The sequence below is a fragment of the Phaethon aethereus genome, assembly GCF_964289735.1.
Source record: "Phaethon aethereus genome assembly, chromosome: 18".
NCBI classification, from domain to species: Eukaryota; Metazoa; Chordata; class Aves; order Phaethontiformes; family Phaethontidae; genus Phaethon; species Phaethon aethereus.
In genome coordinates this window covers 6,113,569-6,130,435 of record NC_138594.1, presented here as the reverse complement: position 1 = coordinate 6,130,435, position 16,867 = coordinate 6,113,569, and the positions used below count along the sequence as shown (strand labels likewise).

The 16,867-nt window shown below is 50.2% G+C and overlaps 1 protein-coding gene across 1 annotated transcript in view; it reads right to left on the bottom strand.

Moving 5' to 3' along the window:
- Positions 1-3,540: 3,540 nt before the first annotated feature.
- The window catches only part of UBE2O (ubiquitin conjugating enzyme E2 O), a gene marked incomplete at both ends in the record, with an annotated part of 63,450 nt that continues 50,123 nt past the window's right edge, over positions 3,541-16,867 (bottom strand). Inside the window, 9 exons of the mRNA XM_082008318.1 lie at positions 3,541-4,304; positions 5,972-6,029; positions 6,742-6,945; positions 7,488-7,624; positions 8,557-9,214; positions 11,588-11,677; positions 12,895-13,020; positions 14,087-14,199; positions 15,678-15,832. Of these exons, the coding sequence (XP_081864444.1) occupies positions 3,541-4,304; positions 5,972-6,029; positions 6,742-6,945; positions 7,488-7,624; positions 8,557-9,214; positions 11,588-11,677; positions 12,895-13,020; positions 14,087-14,199; positions 15,678-15,832 (2,305 nt within the window). The remainder of the gene's footprint in view (positions 4,305-5,971; positions 6,030-6,741; positions 6,946-7,487; positions 7,625-8,556; positions 9,215-11,587; positions 11,678-12,894; positions 13,021-14,086; positions 14,200-15,677; positions 15,833-16,867) is intronic.

Here is a 16,867-nt window from a genome sequence, read left to right as displayed (position 1 = left end):
AGAGAAAAAAATAAAGCCCGAGAGATGTCCTGTGAATCAGGGTTTTGGGGAGCTAGTTTATTCGGAGCCATGGGGGCAGCCCCTCCCTGCCAGACCTGCCTGGCTCCCTCCGGACTTGCTGCCCGCCGCGCCGTCGTCTTCAGCCAGCGGGACCCCGTCCAGGCCAGACGCTGGCGCAGCGATGCGCGCCGGAGCCGGGGCAAGTGCCAAGCGCGACGGCGGAGCGGGGGAAAGAAAGAGACAACAGTCAGAACTACTCACAGAGGCAAAATTTAATGGCAAGTCATCTTCCCTCCTTTATTACACCTTGGTTAGCCAAACAAAAAAAAAAATCTGCAGGTAAAAAAAGTTTTAATGGTCACACAGCACTTTATACATATATTGTAAGCAACCAAGCATCCACATCTGCACGTGAACGACACACCTCTAAGCATGGCCTCAATAGTCAGGTCTTTTTTTTTTTTTCATTAAATACTGTACAGAATCAAGGCTACAAACTGATTTTTTGTAATGCTTCTTCCCCAACCCCAGCACTTAAAACAGTTACAGGCTGCTCTCATTTGTACATCACACAGTCATGTAGCCAGTTTTAAGGCTAACAATATGCATCATGCTTTGGCTTTTTTTGTGTGTTTTTAATTTTTTTATTTTAAGGTTTTAGCCTTTTAAATTTTGTTACCCTTAAATATTACATACATACACAAAAAATTACATAGCTGCAGTGTGCTCACCACCAACCTCTTCACCCAGGAGCTTCACATTATCAAAAGCTTAGAAAATTTGTAAACCTCTGTGCACGCTTCCGTTTGGGACAGCCAGCTACAGAGAGCGAGCGATGCCAGGGTAGCGGCAGCTGGGGATCAGCGTCCCCTTCCAGAAGGCCAGTACACACCTCCTAGGTAGGAAGCCCCAGGAACCTGTGCAAAAGCTCTTGATTACTATCAGAGGACACAAAGAGACTTCTCTGGCAAAGGGGAAGACTCGCAGGGTCCCAGCAGCTCACGCCAGCAGCCTGCCCTCCTCCCTGGGCGGGTGGGCAGCCCGACCAGCCTCTGCCAACCACCTTCCCAGGACATGAGAGCCGCAGAGAATGAGGGGTGGGCAAAGCAGGGGACCCCAGAGCTGCTCCATGCCTCCATCCCCAGCTGCCGCTCGGCCCTGAAGGTTTTCCCTCCCTCCCTGGCCAGCAGGGCCACGGGCAGCCACAGCCCGGCACAGGGGACAGAGGAAGTTGGCCTCTGTAGATCTCCAACCGCAGTTTTGTCTGATGAGTAAGAGGGTTAATCATTTGTGGAACAAGCCTCGCTGCCTACCCTTCCCCTGCCCTGAAGCAACAGCCTCACCCCTCACCCCAATCAGCCCTTTATATTTTGGAGACTTCCCCACTCCTTGCTCAAAGGGATTCATTCATTTAGCACCAGCCACAGCCAGAAAGTGGCTGCGAGTTACAGGTGCAGTTCACACTGCCCTGCCTGGGGCTGAGAGCATCCCTCTGCACCCCAGCTGGGGGTCTGCCACGCTGCCAGACCTCCTGCCTACCAGGCAGGGAAGGCTCCCGGTGCCAGCGCAGGGCCGGAGCTGCTGCGCAGGCGATGCACCCACAGACCAGTGCTTAGAGAGCTCTGCAGGCCCGGGTCTTTGTTCACAGCCAAGCCCTGCTTCCTCCAGAGCACCGGGAGCAGGACGTGCCTTCCAAAACCCCGACGGCGGATGGTGACACGGGAAGGGTTTTGCGCAGCCAACCCCCTGGCTCCGGAGCATCACGTGGGCAGCTGGAAATAGCAGGGGCAGGGAGCCGGGTGGGGGATCTGGGCCAGTGGGTGCAGACCCTGGTGTTTCAAGGAGCAGAAGAATATCACACAAGCGTGCTGATATTCACCCGCTCTTCTTCATTTCAAAATGAGAAGGCCAGATCCTGGCCCAGGTTGGGGGGGGAGGGAAACACAGCCATATTGAGCAAGAGCAGAGTTTTGTCCCCATCCTTACTTCTGGCAGAGCTGACTGCTCAGCCTAACTTTCCCTGGGAAGCCTGGCACCACCGACTCCCTGTGCCAGCTGGAAGGACTGACAGACTCTCCCTGACAGACTGCGCTCCACCTGGGTGATTCTCCAAGGCCTAAACATTGGGCAAATGCAGTAGTGCTGGAGTGCGATCTCCCAGCTCCAGAAGTGAAGTGCGTGCACACAGAAAAACAGACTTCAGGAAGGTGTCTTGACCAGGGAGTCTGGCAAGTCACTGCTTCAAAGTGCTCATGGTCACGAGCTCAGACAGCTCTCTGCTGCTGAAACACGGGCTGACCTCGCCAGCCGTTTCCCAGAGCAGCACGGCAGCGCTGCAGTGGAGATTAGGGATAGTATGTGCTGTGCCCACAACGCTGCCGGCCACAGCGGACCCAGGCCACCACGGGAAATGGCTGGCAAGGAAAGGAATTGATAACAGTCTGCACCAGTGTGTGCTGGTGTGCTCCAGTTGCTGGCTGGCTAACAGCTCCTTTCCCTTGGGTGACCCTGGCTCAAACAGCTCTGAAATACTCATCTACAGCCAAACAACAGAGAAGCAGCAGCCACGCCAGGTTCACCATCCAGAGTAGCTGCTCGATCTACAATACGCGCCAAGATCACTCGCTGCTGCCTGCCCAGGCGAGGCTGAGATCCAGGGGTAGGGGTAGTGCTGTGTGACAGCCAGGATGGCCGGAAACGAGACACCGATACCTAAGCAAGTAACAAGGGCAGAACCCCAAATCCCATGTATTTCTACAAGATAGGCTTGCATGGTGGGGAGGGGGAAGTTTGCCTTACTCTGGAGAAAAACAAGTGGAGATGGCTAGAATTGCTTCCAGAAAACCAACTAGAAGTTGCAGAACTGGATGGAAACCCCACAGCACTACCAGGGCAGCACCAGTGTGAGCGCAGAGCTCTGGCTGCGCCTTGCCAAGTCCTGACTGGAAGAACCTTGTAGCTATCGGTGAAGAACTAAGACTAGAGCAACTCCCTATGGTGTAGACAACTTCAATGCAAACACAATCCAATGCCTAAGTACATATGAGCTGGGGTAGACTTCATAAAACCCATGGTAACACAAAGGAAAATGAGAGACTGGGAGGGCATTGCCCTTTGTTTCCAGATACTACAGCAATCACTTCTCCTGGCTTGAACCCCACCAGAACAAACTGCTGGGTGTAGCGCTGGGTGGGAAGAGTCCTTGTGTGGAAAGGTGCCCCAAGATGAAAGTGCAGAGGGAACGTGGCTGCAAGACTGCTTCTGTGCAGGTCTCAAATCTTACCATTGCAGGGTCAAACTCGCAAGAGGAGCACGTACATGGGACACAGGGAAGGAAGAAGGGCTGGGGGCAAAGAGTTATTCATGCTTAGACAACCTTTCCTTGGAGGAGCAAATCAGGCCTACCACCTTCTTTGGAACAAACCAAGCTGAGGAAGAAAAGCTGGAAGGAGAAGCCAGTTTACTGGTAACAGCATTTGCCAATTTCCTTTCTGCTGCTTTCCCTTCTCCCCTGCACCTGCCTGTCCCTAACCTGACGGTTTATTTGTCCTCTGTCCACTCTGGGATATTGGCCCCTGCTAAGGCAGCCCGGTACTGCTGCAAGACACCACGGATGCTTTTAATGAACCCCTTGGACAAAGGGAAGAGGGGGAACCCAATATCAGGGTAACCGCTCTTCTCCGGAAGGAAACTCCTGTAGCTCTTCCTCCTTTTCTTTGGTTTCACACTAGGCTGCAAGGCAGAGTCCTGGGCAGCCTTCCCCTCGTCCGTTCGGTCTCTGGCCAGGTCCACCCCCCTGGCTTGGCCTGTGCTCTCCGAGTCTGAATACTGTTGGAGATCACCGGTGTTGGGCGTCGAGGTTGTGAACTCCGACTCGTCCAGCTCCTCCTTCCCGTCGAGTGCTGAGTCAGAAAGTTCGGCCGCTGCCCCCTGCTCCGAGCTGCTGCCGTACTCCCCCAGCGATCCCGCATTGTCTCCTGGGCTCTCGGCCAGGGTGCCGCAGGCAGAGAGGAGGGAGGCAGAATCCGCCCCGTTGGCCTGTTCGTGGCTCCGCTCCACCAGCTCGTTCGTCTCCAGCCAGGACTCGATGCGGGACACCAAGCGCCAGCCATTGCAGCGAAAATGCTCACGGATTTCGTGCTCGAAGACTTCCACCGGCCTGCGCAGCAGCTGCATCATGGACTGCACCACCCGGATCAGTGTCATCTCATTGTAGCAGCGACTGTTCTCATAGCCCTCCTGGAGGCCCCGGTCACTGTCAAAGCCAGCCTCATTGTAGTAGGGCTCATTCACTAGGATGAGACCTGCCAAGAGAAGGGGAGACCAAGGGGTTAAAGGGAGGAACTTTACCGCAAATCGCCATCCGACGCAGACACCGCTGGGCCCTGTTTTCTGCCAAGGTGGTTGAGCTTTGAGGGTCACAGCACCGCCTCACTGAGGCATCACGCCAGCTTCACGGAACCGTGAAGCCACACCCGCAGCCACACTGATGCAGGCAGCGCAGCGAAGGGGCCGCGGGACAACACTGCAGCGAAGCCATGCTTTGACTGCAAGGAGGTAGCAGAGGCCAGGTTGGACAACCAGGAACCTGCAAGATGCACTGGACTGTATCGCAATGGAGGTGCACACGCACTCGTGTGCATGGGTCTGTGGCCTTCTGCTAGGGCAGTGGGGATCTCGGACGCTACCGAGAGTGGCTTTCAAGATCTTTGGCTGGCAAGAATAGTCTTCCCCCAGTGTGTTGCAGAGGGCACGCAACAGCAGAGTAGGTCAAAAGGGCAGACGGGGAAGTGTTTCACAGCTTCTTTCCCTTCCCTCCTAGCAAAAACCCCACAAACACACCCAAAGGTTTTTTTCCTTAAATAGTTTTTTTTCCTCCTCTTAATCAGAACAAAGGCCAATCTTCAGTACCAGGCTTTGAGCTGGCCAGGTCCTATCCTATCCAGCACAGTCCCATCAGACAATGCAGTTCTGAGACAGTGAGTACTGTAACAACTCACCCATACCAAGCTTTCTCCCGCTTGCTTCTGGCCTAATGTAATTACACGTATGTAGCAACAGCACCAACACTGCCAGGCTGCTGGCAGCCTGCCACCAACTGCATTAGAGCTGGTGGAGGTGAGATCATGAGCCTCCCAAAGCCCAGGCAGCACAAGGGGGAGAGGAGGTTTTGCGCGAGCACCAGGTTGCTCTAGTAAAACATTTAGTATTTCATTTTCTAAATTTAGATCCTCAGCTTTGCAAGTAAGAAAAGGCTTTTCTCATGGTGTCGTTCCTCCAACAGGAGGATACAGGTGGACTGTGAGACTTGGGAGGAGCAGGAGTCGCCTGCTGATTCAAGGCAGGAGCCCTTGCTCTGTGTCAAAGGTTTCTCAAGTCACATGCCTGGGCTCCCTGCACAGAAAGCTGGCCTTGAGGAAGAGATTTGATTTAGTCTGCTCTCAAACTAATATAGCAGGGCAAAGCCCTATGGCAGGAAGCCCTGGGGCTTGTCTAGACACACCCCTGATTATTCTCTGCTTCAGAAGGAGCATAAACACCATCCTGTGCAAAAACATGCCCAGTGTAGGATGGGCGGGTGACTCAGTGGGGAGAAAAAACAGTCCTGTGAACAAAGCCCAGTTTAGCAACTTCAACTAACTTTGGTAACTGGCTAAGGACACGGCGGTTCACCTTTGTCAGTTCAGAATAACAAGCAAAACAGCTCTGTGCTTAGTTGCTGCAGTGAGAAGGGAAAGCATTGTGGGAGAGACCTGGGATGCAGCCAAAAATCAGGGCCTGAGAAAAGCTTGCACCTGCTTTGACTGATGAACTGGAGAGATGAGGACTCTGCTTTGTCCAGCAAGGTGAGGGCAAAAGGCAGCACTAACCCAACTAGGGTGGCAGATCCCAATTGTGTGTCCCCCCATAAGCCTGCATCCCCTCCTCCCCCCATCTCTTCCAGTCCCACAGGTTCTGCAGGAGCCTTTACCTTGGATGGAGATGAGTACTTGAAGGAGGCTGGATTTACTGGTCCACCTTTCTGTCCCCTGAAATGCACATACAAATGTGTTAAAGGGCTGAAGCATCACCAGTTTGCTCTGTGGTAACTGTTAGATGAGGCAAGGCCACAGCTTCTCTGCATTCCTATCGCTGAGGTCCTGTGGCTTGCAACAGGAACAAGGGACTGACTTGACAAGCATGTGATGTGTTAGTGTCCTGCTGTACCAATTATCTCCCCAGGACTTTTTGCCAGCACCGCACCCCAGCAGGCCAGTTCTGCCTGGAACACTGTAACCCTAAACACCAGACACCAGCCACCCCATCGATCTACCTGCCCAAAACACAGCATTTCCCTGGCTCTGTTTATTCCAAGTCTTCAGTTGGACTTTGTGCCACACCACACGATTTGTTTGCAGGATTTGTCCCCTGGAGACAGGGACCCAAACCACAGGGGAATACCCCATGCTGGTGTCTGTGTCTCTGCTCTGTCCAACCGTGACACAGCCCGGCTGGTCTGACCATAGGCTGCTCATCAGGGAAGAACAGACAAGAGCCACACACAGTCCCAGAAGAAGCCAAACTACACCAGTTACCTGCTCCAGACATCTAAAACAGAGCCCAAAGCCAGAGCTATCCCCAGCTCAAGCACCACCCAAGACCAGAAACCACCCAGGACTCTTGGCCTCATAGGAAGTGGCTTGTTCCAAAGCTGCCTGGCACAGCCACCACTCCCCACGGATGAGCGGATGAAAGCATTACCTTGCCTATCCATGTTCCCAGGAGGCTGACACACACTTTGCCATTGTCATACAGGTTGGGATTCAGTCTCCCACTGCACTGGGAGAGGTAGCGGAAGAGAGGCGGGACAGCGGGGTAGATGTTGGGGAGCTGTATATCGAAGAGAAAGAGGCCGTCTTCATAGGGCGTGCGCGTGGGCCCTTTTATAAGTGCTGAGAAGAGATCCTGTGGAGAGAGGCAATATAAGCCAGGCACTGTGAAACATCCTCTCACCTTGGCAGGGTTGTATTTATGTAGAGGGAGAGAGGGGATGCGATTAACTCGGCCCTTGCAAGAGTCAGCTCAAGCGACACATCTCGGGGCATCCTTCCCCTAGAAGCTGCACTATGGCTTGACAACAGACCAAGCCTTCAGATCAGAAGCAGGGCTTCAGAGGATGGCCAGCAATCCCCAAACTGCTCACTGGTTACATCAGCGCCTTGCCAGCTGCCTGCCTGCCTGCCTCTCCCCCTCGGTGGGACAGGCAGCCCAGTGGGCAAAACACCCAAAATAGGCTTCCTGTAATGAGGAGCTCCCCATTGTTTGTCACCCTGACTCAGGGAATGCGAAAGCAGCCGTTTACGGTAATTACAGCTGTATTTCACATGCTGCACACATTCCTGCAGCTCTACTGCAAAGGATTAAGGCTAAAGCAGGGAATTCCAGAAAAAGCAATCCAAATGCTGAGCCCAGCACTAACACACAGGCATTTGAGAGCAGACACTTGCCATTCGATCCTCGAAGGTTTTAACCATGATGCCGTCGGGCAGAGAGGTGGCCAGGAGAGCCATCTCTTTCCGTACAGTGCTAAAGAACTTCTTTGCTTCTGGGGGCTGGAACTCCATTTTCTTGAAGGCATGGGTATCTGTGGGGCAAGGAGGAGAATGGGATTAAAGTCTGTCTTTGGAAACTGCCACAAGTTCCTTGTGAAGACAAATCTATCCATGTGTTAAACCTGTAACTGGGAAGAGTTGATTTGCTTTGGTGCTGAGCCAGGAGGCAGCCTAGAGGTAATTTCATTTTTCTCCCACACTGTACAGCAGCCACAATCTGCATCTCCTGTTCTCATGGTTCCACACAACATTATCCCCGAGCCCCACAAGGAGCCCTGTCCCACAGCCGGACAATGATGCATCACACAAAGTGATGACCCTTTCTCTGCAAAACCTAAGCACAGTTCCCCATCTTTATTTATACACACCTGCAGGTTCAGAACACTTTGGCCACCTTTCCTTCCCACGTCTGGCCCCACTGCCTGGGTTGCCGAGCACCTTGAGCTCTGCTGCCACCAGTGTTCCACAAAACCAGATGCTCTTTTTTTATTTTTGGCTGATTAGCATTGGTGAACAAGGACACTCACCCACCAAGGACACCCAGCACAAGAACACCAGCTGTTCCTGCTCTGCTTCTCAACCAATCTAGCCCTGCAAAAAAGCCTGAACAAATCCCACAGCTTTCAAGAAAGTATCTGCAATGGAAAGCGACTGGTCTCCACAGCCCTCCAAAGTTAGTTTCCAATATGGACAAAGGGGAAGCCCACTTCTGTGGCTCAAGAGTTACTGTAGCGCCTAGAGGTGCCATCTAAAAGCCAGGTTTAAGTCGCAGAACAGACTGTGCTAGAGAAGTTGTCTTAATTTCTCCTCCCAGTTAATGAGCTGTGAAAAGGATTAGGAGGAAGAGAGAAGAGAGGATGCCCAATCCAAAAGGCCTAGAAGCAAAGGTTTTGGAGAAAGAAACACTGCAGAACAGCAGTGAAGGACAAGAGTATCCTGCACTGCCCTGGCCTGACACACTCACCTGGAGCATACTCCAAGACAGAGAAGACTTCTCCTTTGGCACTGGTGAAGGTGACTCCAGGCTTGCCTCCACTCTGCTGGCAGAGCACTGGTGTCTCACTGGGCCACTCTGACCTCACTGGTGTCTGTGCCTCTGCTTTTTCTTCTTTCTTCTCCGTCTCCACCATGGCTTCCATCTTTTCCTCCTCTGCAATAGCCACATTATCCAAGGTCTTCTTTAGATTTTCCTGCAGCTTTTTAATATCGTCCAAGAACTTCTTCTCCCGAGTGGGTTTTTCCAGCTCCACAGTTGGAGAGGTGGGAGAGCCAGTCAGCAGCTGCTCCACAGTCATATTTTTCAGGCTTTCCAAGATCTTGATGGCCTCCTTTAGTTCCCGGAAGCTCTTTGGGGCTCCGTCCTTGCCAGCTTTCTCTGCAGCAAGATCTGCAACTGCCATAGCCACAGCTCCCTGGACTTGTTCCTCTACTTTTTTCACCTCCTCTGCTGCTGGCTCCTCAGGCTCTAACTCCTCGATTTTTGGGTGGTCGTCTTCCATGAGGCCATTGTCTGTCTCCCAGCTGTCGCTTTCATCCTCCCACTCAGAGGATGCCCCGCTGGTGCTGCCGTCAACAGAATCGTAGTCTGACTCCTCAATTTCTGACTCAATATTGTATAAGTGCTAAAGGAGAGCAGAATTACAAGAGACTTAGTCTGAAGCACAGAATTTTAGTTGTTTTTAAATGCAAGTCAGTTCTCCCCATGAAAACGGAGGTTCCAGCTAGGACTGGTTGGGCTGTTTCAACCCCTTCCATCTATACAGGGTGGACTGTGTTTGATCCAAATAGCGTGCTCATCAATGACCAGCATGGATTATTAATCAGCATAGATCCATCCTCCACCTTTCAAAGTAGGACACTAGGGGAAAACTAGGGCAAGTTCTAGGTAGGCTGTAGCCATCCCTAGGTGGGATCCAGCCAAGGAGAGCACGCAGGCACCAAACAGCTACCTGGATGCCCCAGGGTTTCTGAACGCAGAGCTAGTTCTGGAGGTATTGGGTGTCATGTGTGGAGTTAGTATTGGTCCTGCTGGTTATATTATAGCTGGTCCTGCTTCTGCACCAGCAACTGTGTTGGCACAAAGCCCTGGTTTGGCTGCCTCCACACTCCGTGCCTTCCACAGAGACAATGCTGGAACCAGGAAAACATTCCCACACCAGCTTTCTTCTTCTGTGGCACACAATGCTGCTTTAGCTGTTGTATGTCGCCGCTGCTTAAAATTCAGCTGGGACAATGAAGACTAACCCAAGTTTGCTGAATAAGCTCTGACATAAAACGTTTCTCTTCCCCTTCACTACTGGAAGCTGAACCCATCCACACTCCATCTAGCCTCACCTGTTATAACCATGCTTTTGCACATGCTACAACTCTCACAAGGTTTCCCTGCAGAGGCTTGCAAGCATACTCCAGCTACGAGCTCGAAGATAGAAGCAGGGGAGCAAGAACAACTTTGTAAGGCTGTGTTAGGAGTTTCAAGATGGAGCATTTCATCCACAGGTTTCTGACACTTGAATGACAGCCCAAGAATCCTCTTAATCTTGCAAAATATGACCCCAGAGGCTAAAGTGCAGAGACACTCAGTTATCTTGTCAAAGCCTTGAACTGAACCAGCACTTTTCAGCTAGTCCTGTGCCACCCAGAGCCAGGCAGCCAGCAGGGGTTAGCTGGGTTCAACACAAGTGACTGCAGGCAGGAAAAGCCATCAAAACTCACTGCCCTCAAAGCTAATCCAAATCTGAGTTGGAAAGTTAATTAGCCAGTTATGCTATCTTTATTTTTAGAGCTGAGAAAAAGCACCCAGACAGCTCATCTCTAGGCACATGGACAGGCATTGATAAATCACAGTTTTACCAACTGATAATTCACGCTCCTGACATTTCCCCAACTCCCATAATTACGCAGATGAGTGGAATCGAAGGGACTGGCGTGACACAGCAGGAGCTGCTGCAGAGCCCCAGCACCGCAGTGTGAGAACAGCCCTTTGTGGAGCACACATCAGACCTCCGATTGTGCTTGTGATCCAAGCACATGTGACAACAGGGGGAAGGGAGACAGCAGCCTGCTTTGTAATGCTGTAGTCCACTGCCATAGTGCAGGCATTGACTATTCTACTGTAATTAATGCAGAGCTGCTTGGTTTAAAGAGAAATCTTGAGCCGGTGCTTTCTACTTGCAAATGCACCTCTGTGGCAGAGGGAGTGGTGTTCTCTGCCACAGTGACAGGGATGGGACCCTACAGAAGCAGGTCTTCTCCTATCTTTAGGCTGTCTGCCTTAATTTGAGGCAACAAGGAGGGGAGACATGGGATGAAACTGTACATTTCTGTACATGTGAATAAGTGAAGATAATAAGATACAAGACAGCACAACAAAACCTTAAAACAATGCAGAAGACAAATCAATGGAGTTAAGTGGACTATAGTGTGGCTACATCTCTATTTTCACCCTGGGAAGAGATTTGGGTAAGAGATTTTAGCTAAAGTCACTACTTGTGGCTCTAGCCCAGCTTCTGGAGGAGCTTCTTTAGTCAAAGAAAACACTATGGTGCCGTTTCACAAGCAAGACAGAACAAGCAATTGCCTTTCAGCAGCGCCTTAGCTGGGCAATGCACTGACCCAGGGCTCAAGTCAGAACCGATGAACCCTGAGCTCTGCAACCCGCTCCGCAAAGCGGCAGGTTCTGGGAGCCAGGAACAGGGCTGGGGTCAGCGCTGTGAACAGGCAGTACAGCATGTGAAAGGAGCAACAGTCTGCCCATACTTTCCTATTCTCTATATTCAAGAGCAGTGATAATCAATTAGTTGCCCAGTCCTCCTGACATAGGAAAGATTTTCTTGTGCTAACAGAATTGGGAAGCCACCCTATCACATGGGAAGGCAGCAATAAATAAGAGCAAGATTCCCTTACCCAGTGAATCTCTCTGCACCCAGGATTTAAAACCAAGATTTGTCACTCAGCTAAGAATTACAGGGATATCACGCGCTGGAACAGGACCTCACCTGAGGCAGAATGATAGTCTTGGAGTTATCAGCCCACACCACTTCCACTTTACTGCTGACATCCACACGAGCTACCTGTCCAACCGAAGGCTGTGGAAACAAGAGCAATTTGTCAGTCCCTTTTCTTTCCCAGGCATTTCAGTGCAGAGCCAGGAAGGTTTTGAGAAACAGGTATTCCCCAGGTTGGAGACCCACCTAAAGCAATGATTGCAGCCTGCCACAGAAGTGGCAGGAGTCCTGAGGTCCCGTGCCAAGGGGGAGAAGAATTCTACAGATAGGGTTTCCATGAGAAACCCCACAACATCGCCATGGAGATGGGGGAAAATCTGCCCCCACCGCAATGAAGAGACAAGGACTAGGAGGGCTGGTCTGGCAGCAGATCCTGACTTCTGATGAGGACCAGGGCTGTGGCCTTTCTGCAGGCAGCACCGCTGGAGTTGTGCCAGCCAGGGGACAGGACCTCCCCTGAATGGGGCTGTCCTCTTGTGGGGTGCCAGCGGCCAGCCCCTGCATTAGGCCACCCGGCACCGGGTGGCTCACAGCAGCAGCTTCTCCCAGCAGAGAGAGGGCCGGCATGAACAGACAAGTCATGGTTGGCACGGGGTGTGCACAGTAAGTAGCATCTTGCACTGGAAGAAGGTTATTTAAGTCAGCTGAGCAAGCTCAGATGTGTTTCATGCTGCTGAAACTAGAAGTGCAGCAAGAGCCACACTAGACCTTTTAACCCTTTTTTAGGGCAGCAGTATCAAAAGCTGGAGGTCTTTGCTGCACAGTAAGGAAGCCTGTTTCCTAACAGAGCATATCCTCTATGATATAAATTGTTCCCTCTTCCTCCCCAGGAGATCAATCAGCTCAACATATTAGCATGTACATAACAACTGAGATGAAAACCAGAACCCCAGTCTCCTGTTGCCAAGTGAAACTGGTTTCATGACAAATCTACCTTCACTCTTGCTCAGGAGCAAACAGAATAAACATCCTCATATTAGAATTTACTCTAAAATCCTAAGCAAGAGTTTTATTAAAAACCCTCAGGCGTATGTTCAATTCTTTTCTCAACCTTGCTCTCGCTCTGCTATAGACTCTGTCACTACGGTCAAGGGATTTCAAGGTTACATCTCCACCAGACTTAGAGATTTGATATGTTACTCATGACAGCAGAGGACACCAATACAACACTAGCAAGCTAGGGAGTTTAGGATGCCCATATGGGGCCTAATGCCCTCCCATTGACTCCTTCAAGTCAATGGGAGGGCACCACTAATATCTGGTGACAATGCGGACACGTAACTGTGCCCAGAACCTACCTCATCTTCCTTAGCTGTGGCTCCGTCCGAGTTGCCAATGCGAATCACAATGTCAGTAGTTCGGAAGCGAAAGTCTGGATGATCAGCAATATCATAGACACTCACATCCTCCTCCTCCCCGATTAGCTGCATCAGAGACAGAACTCGAACATGTCAGCCCCAGGGTGCTGCACTGACTTTCAACACTTGAAAGTACTTTGTTATATTTTGCCAATTTTCAGTTGCTCCAACAGCCTGCAAGGAGCTGCTAATGTCCCTTCTTGTCACCTCATCCTGTAGCACATCAAAGCACAACAACGAAAGGAAGCAGATATTCTGTCTCACCTGCCCACCCTCACCTTTACTTCAGGTTCCATGTCACTACAATCTTGATATGCAAGAACACCATTTTATTCCCTTCCGAACACCCAGATTTCTCGAAGCAGTTCATTGGGGCCCAAAGGGTAAGAGTTTACTTTTGTAATGATCCAAGGCAACACGAAGTGTCTGACAAAAAACTTGTCAATTAATGGGAAACATCTTTCCTTTTATTTCTCCTGGAGGAAGAGAGCTAGGAGCCTACAAATAATGAGAAATGGGTGAAGTGGAGCACAACCCCAGGCCAGACTGATGTTCTGCTTCTGGATGTAAAGGGCCCTGCTCAGTTATGACAATGCGGTCTCCCATCCTAAGGCAGAAAGCAGTATACCAGTTTTGTGTGGTTCGACTTCTGCTCTCATCTCCAACTAGACTGTAAACTATCAGGACTCTGCAAAATACAGCGCTCCTACAAGCCCCGGAAAAAAGGTACTAGGCTGACTACAGCAAATAGTGCCTGGCAGAGGCAAGCAGGACAACATGCAGTAGATTGATTCTCTTTCCATGAACTAGCAAAGACATGGGAAGGAAAAATTCTTATACTTGAACTAAAGAAATCAACTGTCTGTGACAACTTCAGCAAAAAACTTCATCCATAATCCATCCAGCCTAATGTTGACTACGGGATGTAAACCCTCTGCTTGGTCTTCGCTGCCTTGCAGGCATCTACAAGTATGAAGCAACACCACCTCTAGCGAAACCTCCCAGGCCCAAAACCACATTGCTGTTCCCATCCTCAAGGACAAATTCTACTGCAGAGCTGACTCCCAGGCTTATCTGTGAAGCTTGTGCTGTTTTGTGGCTGCTTCCAACAGACACTGGTTCCTGCACTTACCTCCACATCATCTCCACTGGATTTCAACTTGAACCACTTCACCACACAGGTACGGCCAATATGGTCACCAGACTGTACAACTCCATATAACCCGGGATCCTGGGAGCTCTGAGCTTTTGGTCACAATGGTAGGGAAGAAAATAGACAAGTTAAGTGGAGGAGCACAGACTTTGCCCAGCAACTGAGGCTGTCAGCTCCCAAGCTCTCACAGCTAAAACCTTCCATTTGTGAATGGCATGAAGAAAAAAAACTTAGTTTTTCCTACACAGTCAAAACTGTACTCAGCTAACAAGTTGTATTTTAATGGGGCAGAGTGATGATAAAGTAAGATTATGTTGCATTGGACTAGGTGAACACATTCACTTTCAGACAACTTTTGAGCTCTATCACCAAAACACGCTGTCACCTTAGTGCTCTGCTCCCCAAATTAGCTCCGCACCAAGACTGTCAGAGTTTCTGGACAGGCTGTCCAAGACCTCCCTGAGAGCAGCCCTGGCTGCCAAGCTCTTCATCTAGAAATGTGCTACCCACAACAGTTTTGCTCCTCTGGAAAAATGGACTGGACAAAGGTGGAAGGCAGGCAGGTATACATGTATGTATGCACACATGGGGGATCCAACAGCATCAAAGCTGGGCCTGCTTCACCTCCCTAGGCCTGGTCTGCTATCCAGCACACTGCTATCCAGACATCTTTCAGATTTATCTGGCGGACAAGGATCCGCCTCTCAGCATCTTTAGCAGGGGGATGCAAGGAACTGCAGGCATCCCAGACTGCTTGGAGAGTACATTTGACAGAGGAATACAGATTCCCAGAGGCCAAACTAGAATGGTAGAGCTGGAGCTGATAGATATCTTTAGTTTCCACAAATTACATCTAACCTACAAGATCAGGCAGACTATTACTCACGAGAAATGGCCAAGCAAAACAGCATCTTTTTTTGCTAAGACAGCTTTCCCTCTTCCCAGCCTGACAGTATCTTGTGCTCCTCTGCCCCTGCTAGAAAAGGAGCTGAGAGCCAGATGGTGTGCCATCAATATTTCATATACAAAAGCTGTAAGCCTCCTTGAACTTGTACTGTGACCCTCACTAATGTCACCAATTGGTTTTGTGAAGAAAAGGGATACAAGAAGGTGCGTCTGGATCCCAAAACCCTCCAAGGAAAAAAAAAAAGAAAAAAAAAAGAGGGCCATGATAGACAAGCCATACAGACAAAGCAGCCCAAGGTGAGCTGTTCATTTTACCCCCTCATTCTGCAACAGAGCTCAGAGCTGTTTGCACTTCAAGGACAAGGTGGGCCACCTCTACAGAAATACTGTGAACCCTAGCTTTGCTCCTTGGCATTTATTCCTTCCACATCTTGCCCGTTGTCATAGTTTAACTTCAGTATTTAAATAATGGTTCTCTGCTGACAGTCATGTTAAGTCCGCTGAGTGACTGTCTGTCCCTTGTTAGGCTCTTATGCCTACCTCAAGTGAGGTTACTAACAGCTACCATAAAAAATGCTACAACTAGAAGATGCAGATTGAAGAATACTTAGCAATTAAGACCTTGTTTGTTCCCCAAGGAGAGCATTGTTTTGACACCCAATACCTCTTTTGTCCACCACAAAATCCCCAGGGCAGAACTCATTGTTGTCCAGATGATGGACTGGAATCAGCTCATTGGAGCGAATGTTTGTCTCCACAGTGCCATCCTGCCACATCACGTCAGCTGAAGTCATCGTTGTCACCACTTCTACAGCAACCCTGGGAACACAGAAAGACAAGTTACCAGAGGGAGATGCATGAACACAACCAGAACATGATGCTGCCAACATCAGGAATCAAGATGATCTCAGCAACACAAAGGTATACGTATCAGCAGGCTGGGAAGCAAGTCAGGAAACCCCATCTAGTCCCAGTGGAAGCAGCTACACGGCAGGCGTTGTTTTGACAGGTTCTCAGTCACTGCAGATGTTACACTGCTGCAAGTCTACGTTGCAGGAGCACTTACTTTCCAGGGAGCTGATGCTGAGCTCACTTTTATTCCTAGTGGAACAAATTAACATCTACCAGCACCCACTTTCTACCCCTGGCAGAGGAAAGACAGGAGCTTCAAATGCTTTGAAATTTAAGATCTTCTCCACTGAAGCACCTCCTAGCTTGGAAGCTCTGAGGAGTCTTTGAAGCTAGAGGAACATGGGACTGGAAAGGAAAGAGCAGCATCCACCTCAGCCCTTCCAGAAAGAAAAAAAAGGCAACACATTGAATGTGGGTAAAGCAAAATGATTTTGCTTAAAAGGAGAGAAGTTTCCTTCCCACATGTGCCAACATATACATGTGTCTCTCTGCAGCTCAGAAATGAAACCCAAACATGCAACAATGGACCACATGCTGGTACTCTGCTGTGGAGCTTGAAGAGGCAAGTTGCTTGGGGGCAGGAGGAACAGAACTGCAGTCTAGCTGGACAGCCTCCTCTAATGAGCCCCCCACCATTTTCATCCTTCCTACAGTGCAGAAGAAATTGAATCCCACGCTGATTTTAAATCTTGCTCTGTATTTTGCTGGCCAGGCCTTCCAGACATGAAACCAACATAAATGCAGCACTTGTGTTGAGTCAAACCATCAAGAAGATACAATAGGCAGATACAATTGTTTTCCCCCAGCTCTGTTTTTCTGAATGTCAGAGCGGAAGTAACACGAATTTTCTAGTAGGGCCAGCACTCAACAGCAGAAATTATCAGAGAAGGAAGTCTGTAACAGGTCAAGTGTGGTGGGTGACACGCCAACAGATAGTTCCTT